The following is a 22462-nucleotide window of genomic DNA, read 5'->3' as shown; positions in this document are numbered from 1 at the left end:
CTCTGATTTCCATCAGCAACAGGTCTAACTTGCAATGTTTTGCTTTCTTATTCTTGAGTGTGAATATTGTTAAAATACAGTGTCTGTGCTGTGAAGAGTTGTGGTAGTTGCTGGTGTGTGTAAGTAAAGCTGACAGGCAGTATGCCTCTAACAGGAGGGAGCCATGGCCACCATTAGGGCTCGTGATACACACAGAGCACAAGCCCTTTACCTTATTTCCTCTGTTTTTATTGTTGGTTTTGTTTGGGTTTTTTTCAAAGCACAGCTACAATGTACTTGATCTGGCTACCTATGAATAAAAAAATCAGTCATACAGGGAGACAGTAAGAACAATGAACCGTTACTTTTAAAAACGTAGCTAGAGATGTAAGCTGTGGCTGGATGTGTAAGTGATATGGAATTATTTCACCATGTTCCTGCTTTTATAAGAACTAAAAAAAGCTGAATTTAACTCAAGAGAATTTCTACTCTGTTGCTAACAGCATGAAGGGAAAAAAAGAGAATACAAACATACCACACATTTCCTCCATTACTATGTGTATGTTTTATCCTTTTGTTATAATTGAACAAAAAGCTAAAGCGGGTACAAAAACTAAAGAGATTTGGTTCTCAGTAAAGCTGGTCTTGAACTCAGTGGTCTGAGCATAGATGTAGTACTGCTAGTTAGCAGATACATGTTCAAAGTCAAGTCTGCCTTAAACCTGTCTTCACGGGTCATTCATAGGAGAATCTTGTCCTGTCAGAAAACAATTACTAAAATTCATGACCTACATATAGACTTCTGGTCCTGGAACACTGGCAATGAATTACTTCTGAAAACAACTGAAAAAAATTAAATATGGCCACATATAAAGTTTTGCACACTATGTCTATGAATTACAGTTTATGTAATTTGCTTAGTTAAACAGATACAAAACTTGGCCCACTGAAGTAGCCGTGAGTTGTGCTCAGCAAGAGGTCATTAAAGATGTTTGTCATTGAAGACAAATGCAACTGAGCCCCTCTGTCAGCGTAAACTATCCAGAATGAAAGGCAGTAAAGAACAGATGCTGCTATATTATTTGGGCATCACTAGCAACATGCTTCTCCCTTGTCAGGAATAAAATGTAAAAACATTTTAAAAAATGAGACAAAGTCCAATAGACAATTTTTTTGACTCCTAAAAGCTATTAAGGGAAGCAGTTCTAATTCTGGAGGCCTTTGTGAGTGAGAGGGGCTGGTTTTTCTTTCACACTTGATGAGCTAGGATGAAGAACCTGCCTGTTGTAAATGGGCTTAGAAAGATGGGAAGTCTACACAGGGCTTGAAAAATCCACATCGGTGCAGTCTTGGTTTGCAAGTAGTCCTAGTGCAGAGACAGACGCTATCTCGTCTTTTCATTCAGTGGTGTTAACATATTCAATGTAACTGTCTCAAGGATCAATAAGCAGTGTCATGATATTCTGTCACAGAGAAGGGAGCAGTCAGGCTAGAAAGCTGTGTAAATATCCCTGGAAAAGTGGTCATCTTGGCCCGCTGCTGCTGAAGGAATGAGGTCTGTGGCAGTGGCACAGACCTCAGTCCCTACTGCTGAAGACAGTGGCAGCAGCAACAAACTTGGCTTTCCATGACTTAGAAAAGACAAAAAAGTGGGGCCATCTCTGGCAGTTGCTGCCTCTCACCTGCCTGTTTGCTAATACCTGGGGCCAAACCTAGTGGAGACTTTGATGCTCAGAAGAGTTTGCTGCACTCAGCCAGTGAATGGCTGCGGAGTGCTCTTGAGTAGCTCTAGGCAGAATGTGTTTGGATGATATCTCATGCAGGAAGAGTACTGTTGCACAGTATGATTATCAGTTATATTCCCTTTTCAATAAGCAAGCTCCTCTGTGTTCAATTCTTTACTCAAACGCCCACTAGGCAATACAGAGTAAAGTGTGTGATGAGTATGAGCATTGGGGAAATGAAAAGAACACACTGGATACAAGAACAAACAGAACAAGTGAAGAACATGTAAAAGGATGGCAAGCAGATGTCCGCCATGGCTCTCATTCACTGGGACAGTTCATTTCAGTGCTTTGTTTGATATAGAAAATGTCAACAGAAGTGCAGGGTTCAGTGGTGAGGCTTCTTCCAGATTAAATTTATGTACAAGCCAATAACCAAGTAGTTATTTGACTACCAAGAGTAGGTGTGACAAAACCTTTCCTGTTTACTTTATTTGTACCACTACAGCATTATTAAAGGTCAGTGCCATTGTTACTAGTCCTTACTTCCAAAGGTGTCTAAGCAGTGATTCTGGGATGAAGTCTTCTGGAGTAATACTCAAAAGACACGTCTGTGCTGTTTGAAGGTGAGGCTTTCAACTTCTGGCAGTGCAAGTCAGGGCACTGAAATTAACCTCCAGGTGTAAGGGTTAAAGTACCAGTCCTATCTTTGTACTTTAAAGGGAGAAGAGAGCAAGTAAGTTTTTTCAGGCCACTGTAGCTTCGTTAATGCCAAGGGTCCAGGTTCAGCAGCTTTCAGGTCAACTGAGGTTCTTGCCCTGTCAGTAAAGGCATTAGTTTCTGACCCCAGGTACTTGCAGACAGATGGGACTTCAAAATAATGTACTCATTAATAAGTCCTGGTCTTCTAAATTCAGTGATTTAGGAATATAAACCCTATTGATTTCATCATCAGAACTAGATTAATATTCATTAACCTTCAGTGAGGCTCCCATGCCTGACCCTTTTAGCAGTTTTGAAAATCTCTCTTGGAGTATTACTATTTCATTTGATACATCAAAATGTGTTTTATGTTCATAACTTAATGGCTTCCGTTTAACAAATGTCAAGCCTTAGCTGCTATTAGTCCAGAACGCAGTGTGGTCTCTTGTGGCATGAACTAAGACCACTAATGAAGTGAGGAATAAAGCCTGAATTAGGCTAAACTGTGGAGGCACCAAATCCCCTACCTGTTGATATTTTCTTCAGACAAATATCCTTCCCACAAAGGACTGAAGTCAGATATAAAAATATGTTCTGTAGGCACGTAACTTGCTAAAGTTTCCTTTTGTAAGTAATAGTTCCCTTTTATGTCTTCTGCAAATCATGCTGAATAAAAAGGTGCTGAATAAAAAAGGTAATTTCCTTTGCAACTACAAAAATAATTTCCCAATGGCATTTTGCAAGCATTCACCTAACTGGGATGCTCTTTATCTTTTTTTCCTTTTAAAATGTCAAGCAGATAAAAGTCTTCTAAATAGCATTCTTTCCAATTTTGATTAATTTTGCATAGTGTTTTCCCAGTAGTATTGATACTTACATAAACCTGAGTTCTGATTCTCTTCTGACTAAGACTTCCCGAAGTCTCTGGATCTTTGCCATCTCAAGCTCAATTTCCTCAGGCATCATTGTTGTTTCAGCCATTGAAATGATGTCAAGTTGATCTGTGTGTGAAAGCAGAGGAAATGAATTAAGCTAGTCAAACTGTCTTAATGGGTGTTTTTAGGAATGTAAATTTAATCACAGGGCTATCTGACCATGGGGTAATTAATGCAAGTAGTAAAGAATAGTCTAGCTGAATGCTACATTGACTAGTTTCTCTATTGTTTTGCTTATTACTTTCAGAATAACTATTTTGAAGTGACAGAATCCCTAAGCCAAAGTGACATTTGCTTGTCACAATCTATCATACCTCTAAGGAATCCCAACTCAGTACCTAACTATAGCTACTGTTCCTTAACTGTCTTTGAAAGAACAGCCATAGACTGCTACAAAACTCACTCAAAGCAATTACTGGAAACTCTGAAGAGTCGTATCTTGGTGCAAGTGCAGGCAATGTAAACTGATGAAGGTTTCCCATCTTTAATTCTTATAACTTTTCATGCCATTCCACCATTTCAGCATAACTAAGAGCTAAAGCCAAGACCCACTAGAGAGGAACCAAGGATGTGATTAGAAATTACATAGGGCCTAATCCTTCAAGGGGCTGAGTGTTTCTTACTAGGGCATTGAATTCAGTTGAGGAAACAAACAGCACTTTGTAGTCATTACTTGGCAACTGGTAAGGCCAGGGTCCTTCTGTGATTATTTCTCTATAATTAATGTATTACCTCTTCTAATCCAGAGAGAAATAGGACCTTGTGTTCACTCAAGGTAGATAGAAACAATTTATAGAAGGTGGATTTGGGAAGGAGCAACTTGGCCTCTGGAAAACCTTATTCCAAGGGTTCATCTTACTTGGCCTTCATTTTGAACAAGAATTTAGAGACTAAAAAATAGAGTGCCTGCATGTTTTGGTACCCAAATGGAGACATATTCCTGAAAGCAGGCCTGTTTCAGCTGTATTAGTTTAAAAAAGGAACATGGAGAGGTCAAAATGTAATCAGCATGATTATGCAGAAAACAGGAGACAAAAAGCATCAGAAAAAAGCTGTTCAATTAATTAAGAGGAGATGAATTCTGAAGTCCCTCATGACAGACTAAGCAAAAGCAGCTGACAAGAATTTATGACAGAAAGTTGGAGTGGGAATGAAACTACAAAATCTCAACAAACACAGGTGCTGCATGAGCTTAGTTGACAAAGACCTGTTCTCCCAAAATGGAAACAAAGTAAAGAAATTCTATAGGATATAAAGTGAATATATTTTCTTTATATATAAAAATATAATATACATATTTCAGTTATCCTGCTAGTATTGTCTGCAAGCTTTGGCTTCACTTCATAATGAAGTGAGCAAATAAATATTAATTTTTTTTTTTTTCAAGATAACAGAATCTTGAGGGGGAAAAAGTGACAAATTTTGAAACGTCTCATGAGAGAACAACCATTTCTCAGTAGCTGTTTTTAAAACTCGAATGGCAAAACTGGTTGGTAAAGTAAAGCTATCTTTTGTGTTTGAACACACAATTGCTGCCTGTAGAAGGTAGATTTCCCTATTAGAAATCATTGTGTCTGTTGAGGTATATTTAGTTGAGATATAGCCTAGATGTCCTAAGAAGTGTTCCAGCTCTGTCATCAATGGCTAGCTGCACAGTGTGAAGCACGTGAGTCTTTTGAAATCCCAGCCACTAACTTAGATGTTGAACTAGAACCTAAATCCCTTGGAAATTCTAGATCTGTTTGAGGAAGGTTGACCACCACTGAAAATGCCATAGGGACTGTATCCAGCCTCACCCTTTCCCTCCCCTCACACCCTTATCTGGGTGTGTGGGAATGAGAAAGCATAGCAAAGTCTTGAATTTAGCAGCAGAGTACCTAACATTCTGTGCTACCACTAATGATAGGCAGAATTATAATTCAATATTCATTAGATGTTTAAAAGAAACTAGAACAAAAATTCTGGAAGTATAGGTTTGTCTCTTGTTGCTTTTCGGGGTTGTGGAGCTATTTTAACTGCTTGCAGCGTAATTGACTTTGGTGCAAATTTATTTTCCAAAAATATTTAGCAGGAGATAGGAAGTTATTCTGATGCTACCATGAATTAAAGCCAGTAATACTGGTAATTAGAAAGATAAGCCACAAATATATTACATATATTACATATCTTAAAATTAGTTCTCAAGAGCTCAAAAAACAGAAAAATAAAAAAGTAACCATCTTATTTCCACTCTGCAACTCTAGCTGTAAATATCTCAGTGTTGCCCCTTGGATCAGATCAGCTATCATACTGTGGTTTCAATAATTCAGGAGGGGAATCATGAACAAGCCTTACGCCCTGAGTATGTGCTTAGCGCCAACACAAGAATTAGTGTGACAATCAGTAGTCTAGTCTGACTTCTTGCAGAACAGTCACAGATTCTCCTTCACATCCCACTCAATGTGTGCTTGAACCAGAGAGTACGTTTTTGAAAGCTGTCCAAAATTATGCAATGTTTTCAAAAGAATCAAAAATGTAAGCAAGGCACCACAAGCTTGAAAGTGGAATAAAATAAATGTAGAAACTGTAAGATATTAGTTCACAACTTGTCTGCAAACTTAGAGATGTAGCTAGAGTAATAGAGAGAGATAAGGAGTGGTTTAGTTTATCTTCATAGCAGTACATGTGCTGTGAACATACTGTAAGGTGATTAATTCTCATGGAGATCTCAAAGGATTGGCAAGAGCTGGATTAAGGGAACTTGGAGAGGAAAAAACAGACTGGGCAGTTGAAACGGGAAGAAATTTGAAGGTGAGGATATAGAGAATTGAGTATGGAGACACTGTGGTGCTGGAAGAGATTGAGCCAATTCTAGAGAGGTAGTCATGGTCTTCCAAAGAGAAGGAACTGAAGTCAATCCATACTTTGTGCATGTTCACCTGTGCACTATTATGTAACGATATCATTTTTGCATCGAATCTCCAGCTTTTCTAAACCTCCCTTCCTAACAAGTAAAGACTAAGTGAGCTCCTTTGACAGCTGCCAGTTCCCTTTATATAGGTGTGTCCATAGGTATCATAAACCCAACACAGCCGGAATATACCACCCACTTTGGCCCCCTCTGAAGAGCATGCATTTTTAAGGCAGACTTTGAGGGAAAACACACAGTTAGAACACCATAGTTCCCAGAAATTGTGAAATGGTAGGGCACAGGTGTGAGGACACGCTGCAAATACAAGCCTCTGAAGAGGCCACAGGTCAGGATTCCTATCTCACACCTTCACCATTGTGATCCTCACAAATCACCAACCTGTTTGTGTCTGAATTTCTCTTCTAATATTGTGGATAATTTTTTGGCCTACCTGGCAACATCTATGCTGAGGGATAATGGAGCCAGGCTCTTTTCGATGGTTCCTAGTGACAGGATGAGGGGTAATGGGCACAAGTTAGAACACAGGAAGTTCTGTTCAAATACACGGAAAAACTTCTTTACGGTGAGGGTGACAGAGCACTGGCAGAGGCTGCCCAGGGAGGTTGTGGAGTCCCCTTCTCTGGAGATTTTCAAGACCCGCCTGGATGCAGTCCTGAGTAATGTGCTCTAGGCAATCCTGCTTTAGCAGGGGAGTTGGACTAGATGATCTCTAGAGGTCCCTTCCAACTCTGAAAATTCCGTGATAATTATTTTTCATACAATGGTTTGAGCTCCCGGGATGTAAACCACTTGAGAAAGAATATGTTAACGTTATTGCGCCTTTGAGTAAAGCTCTAGCTCTGTCCCAGTAATAAGTGCTTTGAGACATGATTCGGAACAGCTTCATGCAGAAATATCTTACCTTTTCATAAAAGAAAGAAGAAAAGTTTCATTTTATTTAAAGCAGGCATGCATTAGTCAACTGTTTTTTAGCATATATTGTTATTAAGCTCCGTTTCTGCTAATGAGTCAAAATTCATAAAGCAAAAGTGGAGACAGCACTGAGATTAGTCACAGTGACAGGATGAAACTATTTTGTCTGCTCTGCAGTCTCAAGGATAATTTTCAGTGACAAAGAAACAAGTAAAATATTATTACTATATGCACAAAAAGATATTAGGATGAAAATAATTACTATATAGAAATAGAATCATCAAGGTATTGCGTATAATGAGAGGGACTGAAGAGTTAAACCTGAAGCTATTTATGCATATTTTTGCTTCAACTTAAATGCAGACTGGTATAGTTAAACTGGGTATTAACTTAATGACAGCATTTCATCTTCAGTGTGCCAGCCAGAAATGGAACATTAGCCACCCGTAATGAAAAGCACCAAAAAAATAAAATGTCTATTAAGTCAATAAGTGCAAAGAAAACTTTGCCTGAAGTGATACAATGAGAAATGGGAGAATGCATTACACCTGGTGTCAATAGTTTCATACAAATTGGTAAGGAATGCTGTAAGGAAAAAGTAATTATCAGCAAAAATCCTGCTGCTGTCACTTGATGCGAGCATATTGTTCACTGAGAAGCTCATTGTGGTCTACAACCATTAGCTGGTTTAATTCTAATTTGGGGCTTTTGTTATCATCTGTTTAAAAGACAGAGGCATGGAGAAGGTGAGGTGTAACACAAAGGGTCCCAAACCTATGCTGTAGGAACCCAAAACTATGTCATTGTTATTCTGGTGGTATCCATATACGGAACAGCAATCAGACCTTTACTCCACGTACACCTAAAGCAGTATGCAGGCAACTTGCAGTTTAGAGGCAGTAAGAGCTGAGTTGCTTATGGATACATAGCAAGTCTGTGGCAGAGCCAGTACAAGGTCTGCTGGATCATGGTGTCTCTTCAGGACATTCCTTTTTCTTGCTTGTGAATCTGTTGCTGTTGGAAACTATCAGCTGCTTAGCCTTGAAGAGTCATCTCAGTCATTCAGCAAGAGGAGCTCCAGCACAGGTAAGGGTAATGGCCCATCTACTCTGCCATGTTTTTTTCATATTTGAAATGGATGAACCATCTTAAATGAGACTCTGTGTTTGTTCAATCCATGACTGCTGAGAGCTCTTTAAAGTTGCTGCATGGCTTCTCTAATGTGGACAGCACTCAGCAACAAACCTGGCTGTTCAGCCCACTCAATTACAATGCTTTAGTTGAAAATTATTTTAAGTCATTGTTTTCCTGAATTGGATTAAAACTAAGCAATTTGAGGCTTATTTCCACTCCCTTAAATTGTCCAGTAATAAAATAATTCTTGTTAAAATATTGTTAACGGTTCAGTTTTGTTTAAAATGTGGGTCAGCACTTCCGGAGCTGTCTCAAGAATTCAGTGAAATTCTCAAATTAATCCTTTTTCACTCAACTATATTAAATGCTAATAGAGCACGGTACAGCAAGTGCATTCTTAATGCTGTTTCAGGTATCAAAATCAAGACTTTCAAGACCATTATTAGTTGATAAGACAAAGCAGAATCATAGAATCACTGAGATTGGAAGGGATCTTTAAGATCATCAAGTCCAACCATTAACCTAGAAGTAAGCAGGAGGCACAGGTTAGAGATGGATAAAGGGAGAACCAGATCGTGTAACTTAAAACCAGCACACTTGGTGGAAATTGAAATAGTTGCATAATGCAGAATAATAAATTGCTATAGTACAAAATATTCCAGATAAAAAAATGTTCATGTGAAAAGAATCAGATGATTCCTGTAGTTTGTCGCTAGCTTGTCACCTGGAGGCATGAATGACTAGTCTTGTAGCTAGGCCTTTTACTATACTTTTTACTGTTGCCTCAAATGTGTTCGGAGGCCCAGAGGTTGTTGTTTTTTTCTCTTTGATTTAATCCATCTGGAGCAGGATGTAGTGGCCAACAACTAACCTGTGCAGAAAAAAACCTACATCTAATTGCTTATTCCTAATCAGTCTGCTGCAGCATTCTATTACTGTGAATCCTAACAATGATTAAATTTGGCATGTGTGTGGAATGGTATTTATTCAATGTTTTATGCTGGAATTACCATATAAATATAGCTAATAGCTAAACACAATACAAACAGCTGCAATATATTTTGTTCCTGGCTTCCCTAGCAGGCGGGCAACATTGTGCAATCTAAAATGGGTAGGCTGGGGGAAAAGGGGAAGGTGGCATAGGATAGTACCAGTGTGGAAGTGACCTGACTGTCATGGCGCTGAGCACATCCCACCACTCCTGCTGGTTTGACTGCCTGGGCTCAAGGTTGGTTTGGACTCGGTGCAGATGTCTGGCTTTGAGAAGCCTCAGCAGAGGGTCCCCCTTCTTTCCTCTTCCTTTTGCTCAGAAGCAGATTTCAAGCTGAGACTCTGGCCCATGGCCCTTGCTCCCCCCAAGGGGACCAGCACTTGACTTCCCACTTGACCTTGGGCCTGCCTTGTACTAGGGATTTGCCTGGAGATCTGGACTGTGGCTGACCATGGTTGTTGTCACCAGACCTGCTCTGCTTTCCTTGCTCAGGTACCATTGGGCTGCACCCTTGCCAGTGAGGACACAGCACAGGCTTGCCTACCCTTTTGGAGCTGCCAGCCTTTTGTACCCAGCACTGATCCTCCACCTGCAGTGATTAACGGAAATACTACTCATGACTGCAGTGAACCTTGGACAAAGGCTTACTTCACCAGGGCTTCCTTTTCTTACTTCTGCCAATTTCTGGAGGAATTCCAAAGGAATCTGCGTATATAAATACAGACTGTGGAAACCGGTACCAAATCACTGCACATCTGTTTCATACAGCAGTGCACAGGCATATTACCTCCTTCTAAGTGCATTACATAAACTCAGTGCTTCGTATTCTCTCTTTCCATGAACAATGCAATGAGTATTTTTGTACTGCCTCTGAGATAGAGGCCGCTCTACATGCATCCTAGGAATCAGTCCTCATCCTGCTGCAAAGTACAGTCCACAGTCCATTTCAGTGCATTATTTTAGAAAATGCTGTATCCTTCTCTTCTCCCTCAAGGCAATCTCTTCCCTCTGCTTGTCAATTGGCCCTTCTATTTCATCTATTTCATTTGGGTGATGACACCCAATTTAGTAAAAGTTGGAATAGTTCTGCTGGTTTTATCGGGCCTCAGTAACCAGCTAGTGGGCCACATTGAGGTAACAGGAGCACACATACCTGACGGGTCTTAACACTGAGGAAAAAGTAACCTCTAAAGACAATAGTGGTGTGCAGAGGCTACTACTGGAGGAGCAAAAAACTAATGTTCTCCTCCTCTTAGATGTGCTAAAGTTCTCAGAATCACTTTGCTTCCACTACCATCAATAGCACTGAATACTGGAGATGCCACAGCTGAATTCTGCTTCTAGCAGGAAGCTGAATTTTTTTTTTCTTCTCTTACTGTGCCTGTTACAGCTTTTGAATCCCTATTAATACTTCTCCATGGGTTGAGCAACACATTAAATTTGGAATCCGTGGCATGCAGAGCCATGAAATGCACTTTGAGCTGACACAAACTGAGCACATACCCTTCACAGGTGGCTTGATGTGCTTTCTCTGCAAGTAGCAGTGGCCAGAAACTTTCTGACAAAACTGAGTCTGCTAGAAAATGCCAGAGAAGTGGCATTCAGAGTATTTGGGGGATAACATCTTGGATTCAGTATGTTTACTATGAAGTCAAAAGGAATGCCTCTGTGCAAACAGCCTGGTTTCCTATCAATGAATGAGGATCCAATGCAGCCTTGCAGTTCTGGAGATGTTAAATTCTCCATTAAACCCTGGAAGCAGAAGTTTCAACTGCAGTGTGGCTCCCAGGTACACAGGAGGTAATCTTGGAGCCCTGAAATACTGGCTTAAACTAGGTATCAAAGCTTCCAATATTTTTGCCAGACGGCAGGGCACCTAGAAATCCCAAAGCTGGCTTTTCACATGCTCCCTGTCTCAGGGTAAACCTCTGGGCTGGTTGGTTTCCCCTTACAGCTTGGCTTTGCAACAGGCAGCTGTGAAATCTGGCAGCTCTAGGGAACCCCTTTGGCAGGAAGGGACCAGAGATGCTTACTGAAAGCTTATTAAATGCTAGGATCTCAGGGAATGTCAAAATCGCCAAAAACCCCTGCTTTCAGGGGTCATTTTGGGAAGGAGAAAAAGAAGATGGAGATTTTTCTGATTCATGGGGAATTGTGGTGCATCTCTGCTTCCAGTAAACCTGAAATACAAAGCACTGGCCACCTCAGCTCTGTACTGTGCTGCATAAAGATCACTAATGTCCTGAGATAAACTGCTAAACTAGAACTATCCCTACACATCTGCCATCCATTCAGCAGCTCCTCAGTCAAGAGATCAGAATTTCATGGCTGTAGAAGGAGACTCTGGTTACAACCTCTAGAGAAGCACAACATTTCTCTGAGATGATCAAAATGAATTACCATGCATTTAAATTTGCCATTTGTGGGAGGAAAAGAAATCTTGCTTTCATAGTAATGGTTAGAATCATTGGGAAAAGCATTGTTGCAGCATCAGCTGCAGTGAAAATATTTTTATTTTGCAAGTGGAGAGAACAAAAAATACTTTCTACCATTCCTTAGGATGAGAGCTGCTTTTGCACAGATTGCTTATGGAAATAGATTAAATTTTTTGGTAATCAAAATGAAAATCTTCTGATTAGTAAAGACTAGGAAAAGCACAAGCAACCTAAAAAGACATTTATTATATGGCAAATACACTATTTTTGGAAGGTTTTGCTTCAAATTTTGCTGAATTAATTTGTTGAATTAATTTGTCAAATTAATCAACCTTTGGAATAATCATATATAGATACTAAGATTATTTCTTTTGCTCTATCCATCTACCTCTTCTTAGTATTTGACCACCTCTCAGTCTTGTTTAGTATACAATACTGAATATCAAATATAATCTGTTTCCGTAATATATGAAACTACTCCTTCCTGTTTTCTAATAATAGGCTACCATGACCTATAATGAGTATGTGCAGTTTTATGCGTAGCTGAAATCTGTTGTAACTTACATGTATTTTCTGCCATGTTTGAATAGTCTGATCATCATTCATTAAGCACATGTAAATAACTTCAAAATGATAACAAAACAAAGCTTGGAGTCTTCTTTTATGCTGAAATCTTAGCAGTAAGCCCTACACGATCTATTCTATCGTACTCTCTATATATCATACTGTATAGGGGGAAAAGCAGCCAGGTTGAGGGGACAGGAAAGCGTGAATTTGTCTTGTGGAGATGATTAGCTCCACAAGTCTTTTCTCCTAATCCAAGATTCACTGAAGTCAACAGGAGTCTTTCACTTCAGCCTATTTTTTTTTTTTTTTGCATGCCTTCCAGGCATGCAGCTATTTTTGCTTTTGAAGGAGAATAAGTTTGAAAAAGTCTTGAAAGTACAGACTTGCCTTTTCAGAAATCTGTAGAAATCTGTTGGTATTCTCTAAAACTAACAACCTGATGAATTTTGTGGAGTTGGGCTGTGACATTCTAGCCTTTGGTCAATAATGAGGGAAAAAAGAATGCCAGAAAAAAAGCAAAATAGTAAGACCAAACTGACATTCATAATTTTGTTGAATTCAACAGAATTTGAGTCTTTGAACCAACACATGGTAATAAAAAAAAAACCCTATTACTAAAAGCCACCATAGATCATTCTGTTTGCCATATTGTTTCCTTCCAAGGAATCATCTGATGTGACTGGAGATGGCTCAGTTCAAACAGTCAGCTGTGGTCTGAGTGCAATAGCACAATTATAATATTGGGATTTGTTCTGTCCAGGTCATGAATACTTTTTTTTTTAATTATCACAGTTAGATTTACAGTCTAGACATATTACAAGCTGAGTTTCCACTTCAAAAGTGTCTCATTCACACTCTACCATATGACCCCATTTTAAAATCAGGTAAGCACAAAATATAAAAAGCACTGCGTGCAATTGCCCACTGCACTTCCAGAATCACTGCCCTGTCTGTTCCGTATCTAAGAGCCTCTTGTTATAAAAAGATTCTTTTAGTTGCTTATTCTGTATGTTCTTGTTCTTATCTTCAAGCTTTGACCTTTTATTTTTCATTATTTACCTTTGCAAAAAGCCTGTTGACAGCAGTCTATTATTTTCCATTTCAGGCTTTTGTACACTGTGGTCTCACTGAGATTTCTCTTGAAATATAAACGCCAGATTCAGTGTTGAATATTAACTCCTTCCTCAAACTCTCAAAGTCCTTTTGGTTTCTATGGTATCAAATTCAAAGTATTGCACATAATGACTACTTTCACATCTGATGTAAGAAAGTGCCTGTACCTGCCCAGTGCCCAAATGAGATTCTTAGTTGCTTTGCATCTTTTATGCTGTACTTCTCTAGATCGAGTAGTATTGCACTGAAAAAAGGCTGGTTTAAAAACTGAACCCAAAAGAGATCCTGCTTTTGAGTTTTCCAATTTAATTGCATATTCCCAAGCAGAAATAGACATTCAGGCAGTAAAAGTGATTGCTAATTAAGGATGCTTTTCAGTACTTTGCTAACTAGAAATTTTATGGTTAAATGGTAGTTCCAACTTTCTAATTTAGGGACCATTTTCTGCTCTTGTTCCCTATTTGAAGGTATATATCAGCACAAGTCCATAATGATAAGATCTATAAAGATCTTGCGTCTCAAAAAAAGCATCAATTAAATTGTCTTGTTTGTTATCCTGAGAAATTTATAAGCAGTAATTATTCTTGGCTTTGTCTTTTGTCAATTTATGACAGTTCTAGTTTCCTAAGTGGGTAATTATGCAACCCTTTAATCTCACACTTCCTCTGGGAATAAGATCTCTCTAGTCTTAAGAAACAGCTCTGTGTATAGAAGACTGCATTTTGGTTGTAATGATATCCTGAAAAAACAGCTCATATCTCAGTTCATCCTTCTCTTACAACGAAGACCCTGTGAATCTGCACCAGTCTGGAGTTCTTGTAGAAATCTAATGTGGTGCATAGGACTTAATGTGATATTCAGACTTAATGTATCTTAAAATCTATACTGCCATCCTGTATTTGGATGATAAATTCCATTTGTTATCTCTTGTACTTAAGCTTTTAGATTTCAGCATTCCTCTGACTTTTGATGCTGTCAAAATTGTGGTACTCATCTACTTGTGAAGATTGAGATTTTGTTAGCTCAGAGGAAAGGAGCAAGGACACGGGAGAGGATTGTTTATGTTGAATGGTAATGGCTGGTGTAAAATTAAGTAGAGGTAAAGAATAAGCTTAGACTGGAAACTAGTGACTATCCAAAACGATAACATTCTGGAGCAGTCTTTCAAGTAGGATATTGGAGGAAAGGAACTGAAACTGCTTTAAGCTAAGATTAGAAAATACAGATCTTTAAAGGTTCTGGCCTCACTTTGTGTGGGGGGAAAAACAGATGGGACCTGTGAATAAGCTCAGGTATTGTATCATTGTCTGCAGTTGCAGGAGGGTGGACCCACAAAGTAGAAAAGATTTATTTGACCATTATTTGGGGCTTTACTCTTTTTAGCTTTCTGAGGTCCAGTGTCCTCTGCAGTCTGTCATTCCCCACACAAAGATTCCAGACCCTTTCTTCATGTATGAGGTCATAAGGATCCATCCCGTCAAATTAAACTATCACTTCCAGGTAGCGCACCATGTCTGCTTCCATATTCTTCCATCTGGATCTAAGGGTGTTTGCTTATGCAAGGAAATGACTCAGTACAATAGGACAATTTGCTGCCTAATTACCTGTAACTAGAATAATTTCTTTTCTAGCTGTAAATCTATATATGATTTGGTGCTGGTCTATAGCATTATCATTACAATTTACTTGTAGGTTTTTTCTACTACTGAGAGTTCTACTAGCTTTCTCTATTTTTATATCATCTCCTTGATCTGTGACTCGCAATACCCTAGGTTAGTCCCCTAAACAGTCAGTTTTAGAAGGAGAGCGAGGACTTTTCCTCAGTAGTACCCCCTCCACCAGCAGTTTAAAAGCTAATACAAACCATATTTACAGATCAGGCAAAAGAATTTCAGCACTTACAGCAATAAATGCCTAAGGAGTCAGAACTTAATATTGAACTAAATGTTTCTTTGAAAATATAAGATAAATGTAACTTCTATGAAAGTCTTCCTGTAAACAATGAAATAAAAGCCCCAGGCCTGATATGACTGTGCTGTAATATTAAGTCAAAAATACAGATTTTTTTAAATGTGATTGAAATTTGCAGGAAGTGCTTCTGATGTAAATAAATTCAGGGTATGCAGAAGTATGTCCACTAACATAAATTATCCTAATGACACTCACAGACTGGGTCTTGAAAACCCTAAGGGGCTTTGACACTCCAATTATAGGGCTCAACCTTGCTACTTTGAAGTTGATTCCAAGACTCTGTCTAGGCAATTTGCATGCCCCATCCAATTTCCATTACAGTCAATGATAACAAGGTTGCACACATCTCTGCAGCCTGCTGGAGGGAAAATGCATAAAAATGAGAAAAACAGAATCATGAAAACAGCAAAGGGAGTTTGGAATTAATGTCTTTTTATAAAATCCTTTTAAAACTCAAGTCCCATTGAATTAAGAAACCCCAGAGACATTATCCATGGACTCACATGTGATTTCTCCACTCAGATGAAACCGAATCCCCTGTTTTAATATAAATTGCATCTCTGAGTTGAGACAGTTTTCAAATATCCAGATTCTAAATTTGGCAGGTTTAACTTTTTCTTTTTCTTACGGTGGCTGTGATAAGGTCACTACAGCTCACGCCTTCAGATGCAAGCTGGTCTGTAAGTGACTACTCAGTAGCCAGCCTAGTATCATCTCAGTACGGTTCCTATGACACATCAGACATAAAAATATAGCAACACAGAGTGTCTTTACTGATATCTCAGATATACTAATAGAGTGGAAAAAGTACTTGTTCACATACAGAAAATTTTCAGAGCAATTACAGCACACTGGAAGGGCATCATCATCATAACTGGTGTGATTGTGTCAGACTTCAGTTTCCAGCATCTCCAGTGCCTGAACTGAGCCACAAACTCTCTTCAAGACTAGTATAGTTCATTTGCAAAATAGCCTGTGGTATCTCATCCAGCCATTTTTGTTGTGTATAAAGAAGGATTGAGTGGTTTTGAGTGGGATTTAAAGAAGAGCTGTCCATATAATTAGATCTGCAGAGAATTATGACAGACTTAACAAAGTACTGTAATTGAATTGTGCAAGAATGTTTTCCAGACTTCCTACTGTTATTTCCAATTTTAAATAAACTCTAGTTTGGGTATCAGTACCACATTCCTTGTTGCCAGATGCTCTGACAACAGGATTTTTCACACATTTGACTAGTGGCTTTAGGTGAGGTGTGAAAGCAATTTCCCCCGGACTACATTACGTGTCAGTCTGAAACTAAGCAACCTAATTTGTCTTGCTGTAACTGAAATAATAGAGTGGAATTTTTCCACCTCTTTCTAGATGCACCACTGTGTATTTCATATCAGTAAGTCTCCTGTTGACCTAAGCTGGTGGAAGAGTGCCCTCAATATCCCAGTAGGTCTAAAACCAGAAGCTTCTCCTAATACTCTGTTCTTTTGGTTTCTCTCATCTCTCCCCCTACACACAGGAAAATAAATAAATAAATCTCTGCAGATGAGACAATCTAGCTGATCTTGCATGATATTCTTTCAGCACTCAAGTAAGTGCTGCTTGCAGATAACCCAGTGATTTAGCTCATTTGTTTGTGAATAACAAGGCATTATTACTACTGGCCAGCCTGCCTCAGCCTGACATAGATTTTGTGAGGAGTGGCGGGTGGCTTTGGTGCAGAGGTTAGTTTTCTCTGAGCTTGAGAATGGGGGCACCAGCTAAGGGGCTCTGCATCCAGCTCTGCCCTCTGCTTCCTCCTGACTCAGGAGAAGGTGTGTAGTAAATTGCTGTACATCTTACATTTCAAATTACAACTGCCAAATCTTTCCAGCAGCCAAGAAGACTAACAAAGTAATGGCCACGCCAGATCCTCATCTCTCCCCACCTGCCTGTTTCAGCAAAGATATAGGTCCCTAATTTGCTGTGCTTTATTCATAAACAGCATAGACTCAAGATTTGAGCAGCTTTGGGATGGAAAGGGAGCTGCTTACTTTCTTGAACAAACAGCTGTTTCTTATCACAGTCACAGCTATATCACATATCACAGCCTTAGAGAAGATTTTCTTAATTACATACCCAACCTGGGAATGTGTCCCATTTAAAATGCTGATTGGAGAAATTCTCAGTACCAAGGTACTATGTGACCTCATCCCCTCACACCAGGAAATGAAAGAGAATTCTCCCTGTTTTGCAGAAATCGATGTGTGCGATACAAATACTTGGTGCAATGTTGGAGGTCTCTTATATGAGAAGCCAGCTTTCTTATAAGGGAGGTCTTACAGAATATAATAGTTTTTTTCATCTGAGTCCAGAATCTGATCTCAGTACATCTCCCCATTACAAAGCTTGAAATCTAGATCCTTGACATATACACATCTCTGGGAATCAGCCACCACTAAAGCAACAGACCAGACTCCTGTGTTTCTTAAGTGGAAATTCCCTATATGAATTAAACATAAGCTCAAAAAGAGCTAGAAATGGATTTGTCATTCAGTAAAATATTGGGATGCCACCAGCATGAAATCTGTTGTTTTTAAAAAATGAATTAAGCTAAGTTGTTTCATTTTTATTTCCTCTTTCCCCCTCAGGTAATCTTTCCTATTCAATTCTTTGGCTTTACAATGAGATTTTCCTGTTTCATTAGGTGTTTATATCTCCCCTATTGCTATATGAAAACTTCTTGCAACCAGCAAAGAAAATAATATTGACTCTATTCAGGAAATGTTATCAGATAGACTGAATAGACAAAACACACTCACTATAACCTGTGTCAGAGTACTGTTCATATATGTTGTTATTAGCAGATTAATAATAAATCTTACAGAAGTGTGATTTAAGTAAATTCTACAGGATTAAGTAATGAATTAACCTTTTGTTTGCAATTTTAAGTTCTGATTACAAATTCTCATTTTTAGGGGGAATTATGTTTTTTTAAAAAAAAGGTTAAGTTCTTTTTACTCATTTCTTCAGAAGTCACTGTGCAAAGTTAATCACCTCTTGGATTAAGTAAGCTTTTGGTGATGAGTCTCATTTTTAATGACCTTTCTTCTGAATTTATCATCTCTGATCTAATTTGTGTTGGTGCATACTGGGGTATAAACTAATACTCAAGTATTGCTGTAAACAGCTCATGCTATTTTATTTGCATGTTTGCACAACTTTCAGCTCATTTGCAATATTGATTCATTTAGAAAGATACACATCTCAAAATGACCGTGTCCCGTGCTGCCTGGTTCTTCATTTGACTCACCAGCAAACTCCCATCTTATCCTAACCAACATCTGATAATGTCCTGGTTTTGCCCACGGAAATGTCATTGCTATCCAGTCTCCTTGGATAGCATACAGAAAACTTTCCCTGCTGTTTGTAGAAAAGCACTTTCCATAGTACCTAGAAATTGATGAAAATTCTGATCATCTGTTCTTGTAGATATAAATTGGTTTCCAGCTGGGATATTTTGCCTTTCTACCACTCCAGTATAAGGAAGCCTGGGGAAATTATTAAAAGGATATTCTATGAGAAGGGGTTCTGTTTCCTTCTTGTATATTTTACTACTGTGAAGGGCAGTGGGTGGCCTCCTTATAAACACACAAATGATTTGACTTCTAAGAAATGTCTTTTCTCCCTTGTGCAGCGTGAATGATGACATGCTACAAGGACAATGTTTTCTTTGGTGTAAATGTATGTACATAAGGAGGACTCACAGAAGGAGACAGTTTTTTCTTGCTTGCAACACAGTGGCGTAACACCTTCCCAGCATGAAAATAGTTAGATTTACTCTGTTGTGGCTAGCCACATAATTTTAAAACAATGAAATTAAGTGCTATGATTTTCTTCATTATAAGAAATTAGGTATTTTATATCCAAACTATTCTACATAAAAGGTAAACACAGTAAAATTTCTTAACAATTACTGAGGAAAAAACTTACATCAGCAATTATGAAATCACTGCAACAAACTAAAACTAGGAAGGTGCTTGAACAAATGCTTTGCCTGGCTAAGATTCCTGTTGGAAGAGCTCTCGTACATGATGTTTATTTTTAATAGGGAATTGGCCTGAAGTTTCAGTATCCTTGCATTATACCTCTGTTGAGTAGACAAGACTTGGACTACACAAGCTCAGAGTGCTTTATATGCATTAGCTGTGGTCTGTCCAGTCCTCAAATCACTGCATTTTTGCATATACAAACCCTAAAGCAGGAGTGCTGCGATTTGACTCATAGTTTGGGTTTTGGTTGGTTTTTTTCATTCTTTGAATGAACATACTTTGGAGATGAGGCAGAGTGAGCCGCAGTAAAGAGAGGAGGAATCAAGGAGAGTGGATGAATTAAGCTCACTCATTCATTCTAGCACACCGTCTCTGTATACCAAAGACAAGAATTGAATGTAGTGGAAAATGTTGCTGGAGCCAGTACATAAGCTCTGGCGCCCCTCTTGATCAGAACCCTATGGTAGTAAATGGAAATAGTTTCGTAAAATATAGCCAAGCCTTGAAATAGGCCATAATATTCCCCTCCTCCCCCAATTATTGTCCTAGTACCACCTAGTACCATCTCTGTTGAATACTTTTTTCACTTTATAAATACAGAAATAAAAAGGACCATGCTGGTCAGTGACTGACTCCAGGTACCTTAGTGCTTCTCACACCACAAGCACCAGTCCCTTTTTCCTCTCTAGTGACCTCCAGGGCCTCTGATACGTAGAAAAAAATCCAGAAATCAAACTGCATTAGTTACCTAATTCTAGAGGTCTGGTTTGTGAGAACAGGAGCTATCTTTTCTAGTATCTCTCTGATTATCAAAAAGCTGGTGCAAAAGAGACAGGAGTTGCTAGTACCTAAAGTACCTAGCTCTTGGTATCTGTTCTTTAATGCCTTCACACTGGGGGGGGTGGGGGAGTGCGGGACAGAGGGACAGGCAAACGGACTGACTGCTTAAAATAATACTTTATTTTTCAAAATAAATGTGTGAGATGAAAACTTGGTTTGCATTCAAATAAATCATGATGCTGACAATGTAGTTACCATTGGTTTTTTGCATATTCCTTTCACCTTTTCCTGTCATGTTATGAATTGAAAATTCAACCTTATGCACTTTAAACAGGAGTTTGTCCTTCACAGAATGGGGATAAAATGCAGCTATATGCAGCCTGGTGGAAAAGTTTCCACAGTGTATATGATCTGACAGCTGTTCTTAGAAGAACAGGAATCCAAAACAAGACACAAAAAATGAGGGAAAACTGCCTTTGAATGTCTGACCCAAAAGCCCTCATTGTTAGTTTTCTTCAGTGGTACTAGGTTAGACCTCCATCTGCAATGAGCTATTTTAGTCTGGCTCAGGAAGATTGCCAGGAGTCAGGAAGACTCAGGAAGGGGTTTCCGTGCCGAACCCTGCCACAGCCCTGCATGAGATTCAGCGCTATCAGAAGGCTGTAAATAGAAACTGGTACAGTTAGTTGCCGCGGTAGGTATCTTCCCTAATGTGGAGCTTCTACTGAAATCAGTGTGCATTCCCATCTGGAGCAAGACTGGGTTTAAGCCACACTCCAAGAAAAGCTTCATGAATTCATCTTATGTGATGGAGAATTAAAAAGCACTATTAAGAAACACGCATTACTTGTTCATTTACTTCTGTCATTCTGCTCAGTGGTCAAAGGAAACAGCCTGTGGTGCTCTTATTTTATTCCTCACTAGAGTCGTATTCTGATCCTGTAATACTAACACAAAGCTTCAGCATTTAAGTTTCAAATGCTGTAATAGTGCTACCTACAGCTAATGTTCAGTTTTTTAAAGCTTTAGTTTGGTATTTTTAAAATACTTTTTCTATCTTCATTGATTTTTTTTGTTTCAGTAAAAAAAGTCAACAAAATGTTTAGTCTCAAAGTCTTGCAAAACCTCCTTGGGAATATATGGGTTTATGGTTTCTCCTATGAGCATCAATAGATAAAGAGCAGTATATGTTGTGAGTGAAATAATAGTAAAATGGCCGGTGACATTTCTAAATTTCACATCTTTACAATATTCTCCTTTGAAATTATCCGATCACATACCAGAAAGCTTGTTTCTCTCTCTTTCCCCACTCTGTGATGTGATTCTCTAATAAGGCAGTTTTCTAACAGTGCTCTAAACATCTTCCCAGCAGCTAGTAGATAATTTAGGCAACCTTAAAACCATTGGCTAAATGTTACAAACATATGAGTCCAATCCAGTAAAGGCCAGAGTGATATTAGTATGGAGAATTGCTTCAGACAGTAATGAAAATGGCTCACATAACAGATTCCCACTCCAGCAAGTAATTAAATATTGAGAAGATGGTCTTCAGAAGCCAAAAACAATTGTGTTTCACATTGCATAGGAGAAAAGACTAGTCATTTCCCAGGGGGCTGAATGTTGCTATTCCTAAGGCCATAGGCATACAATGTCGAAGTCCAACAACAAAATGGAAGGCCAGGCAGCAGAGAACCATACTGGGATCTTGTTCTGCAATGTATGAGGCCTCCATGGAGCCACAGGCAAAAGCTGTGCCCTTCCTTAAAGATGAAATTGCCAGCGCCAGTAGAGGCAAAACCAGCTGTATTTTTTCTCAGCATGTGGTCAGGTGGAGCAACACAGTGCTCAGTCTCTTCAACTCACACAAAATTGTGATGACAGTTGGCAAACAAATCCGGTTTGCACTTGCCTTTCACCTGTGGATGTCGAGTTATTCTCCAGCAACTTCTGCTTTCACCAAGTGAATTGCTTTTCCATGCTTAATTTTGATTCGGTTTTCTTTAAATATGCTAATATTTACTTTTTGGGATTCAGTTTTCTTTAAATATGCTAATATTGTCTTCCTCGCAACTGGCATTGGGCTGATGTGAGGTTGAGCTGACTGCCTCCCTGGAGGTCTCAGAGGTAAGGAAATGAAGGCAGTTCGGCAGAGCCTTAATCTATATCACTGAGATAAACGGATAGCTGGCTGTCACCTTCTCTTTGTATGAGAGAAATTTTGTAATTGCAGGATGTTTCACACCTTACCAAGGCAGAGACAAATGGATCTTGATTTTACTGGCT

General features: G+C 39.0%; 1 protein-coding gene across 1 annotated transcript in view; it reads right to left on the bottom strand.

Moving 5' to 3' along the window:
* Nucleotides 1-22462, bottom strand: part of LOC309677623 (bMERB domain-containing protein 1) — a gene marked incomplete at both ends in the record, with an annotated part of 52908 nt that overhangs the window by 21762 nt on the left and 8684 nt on the right. The window contains one exon of the mRNA XM_082490468.1: nt 3283-3406. Coding sequence (XP_082346594.1) covers nt 3283-3406 — 124 coding nt within the window. The remainder of the gene's footprint in view (nt 1-3282; nt 3407-22462) is intronic.

This window comes from Vanellus vanellus, assembly GCF_965231255.1.
Source record: "Vanellus vanellus genome assembly, chromosome: 14".
Taxonomy (NCBI): domain Eukaryota; kingdom Metazoa; phylum Chordata; class Aves; order Charadriiformes; family Charadriidae; genus Vanellus; species Vanellus vanellus.
Note: the sequence above shows the minus strand (reverse complement) of the source record. Positions and strands in the feature narration are given on the sequence as shown.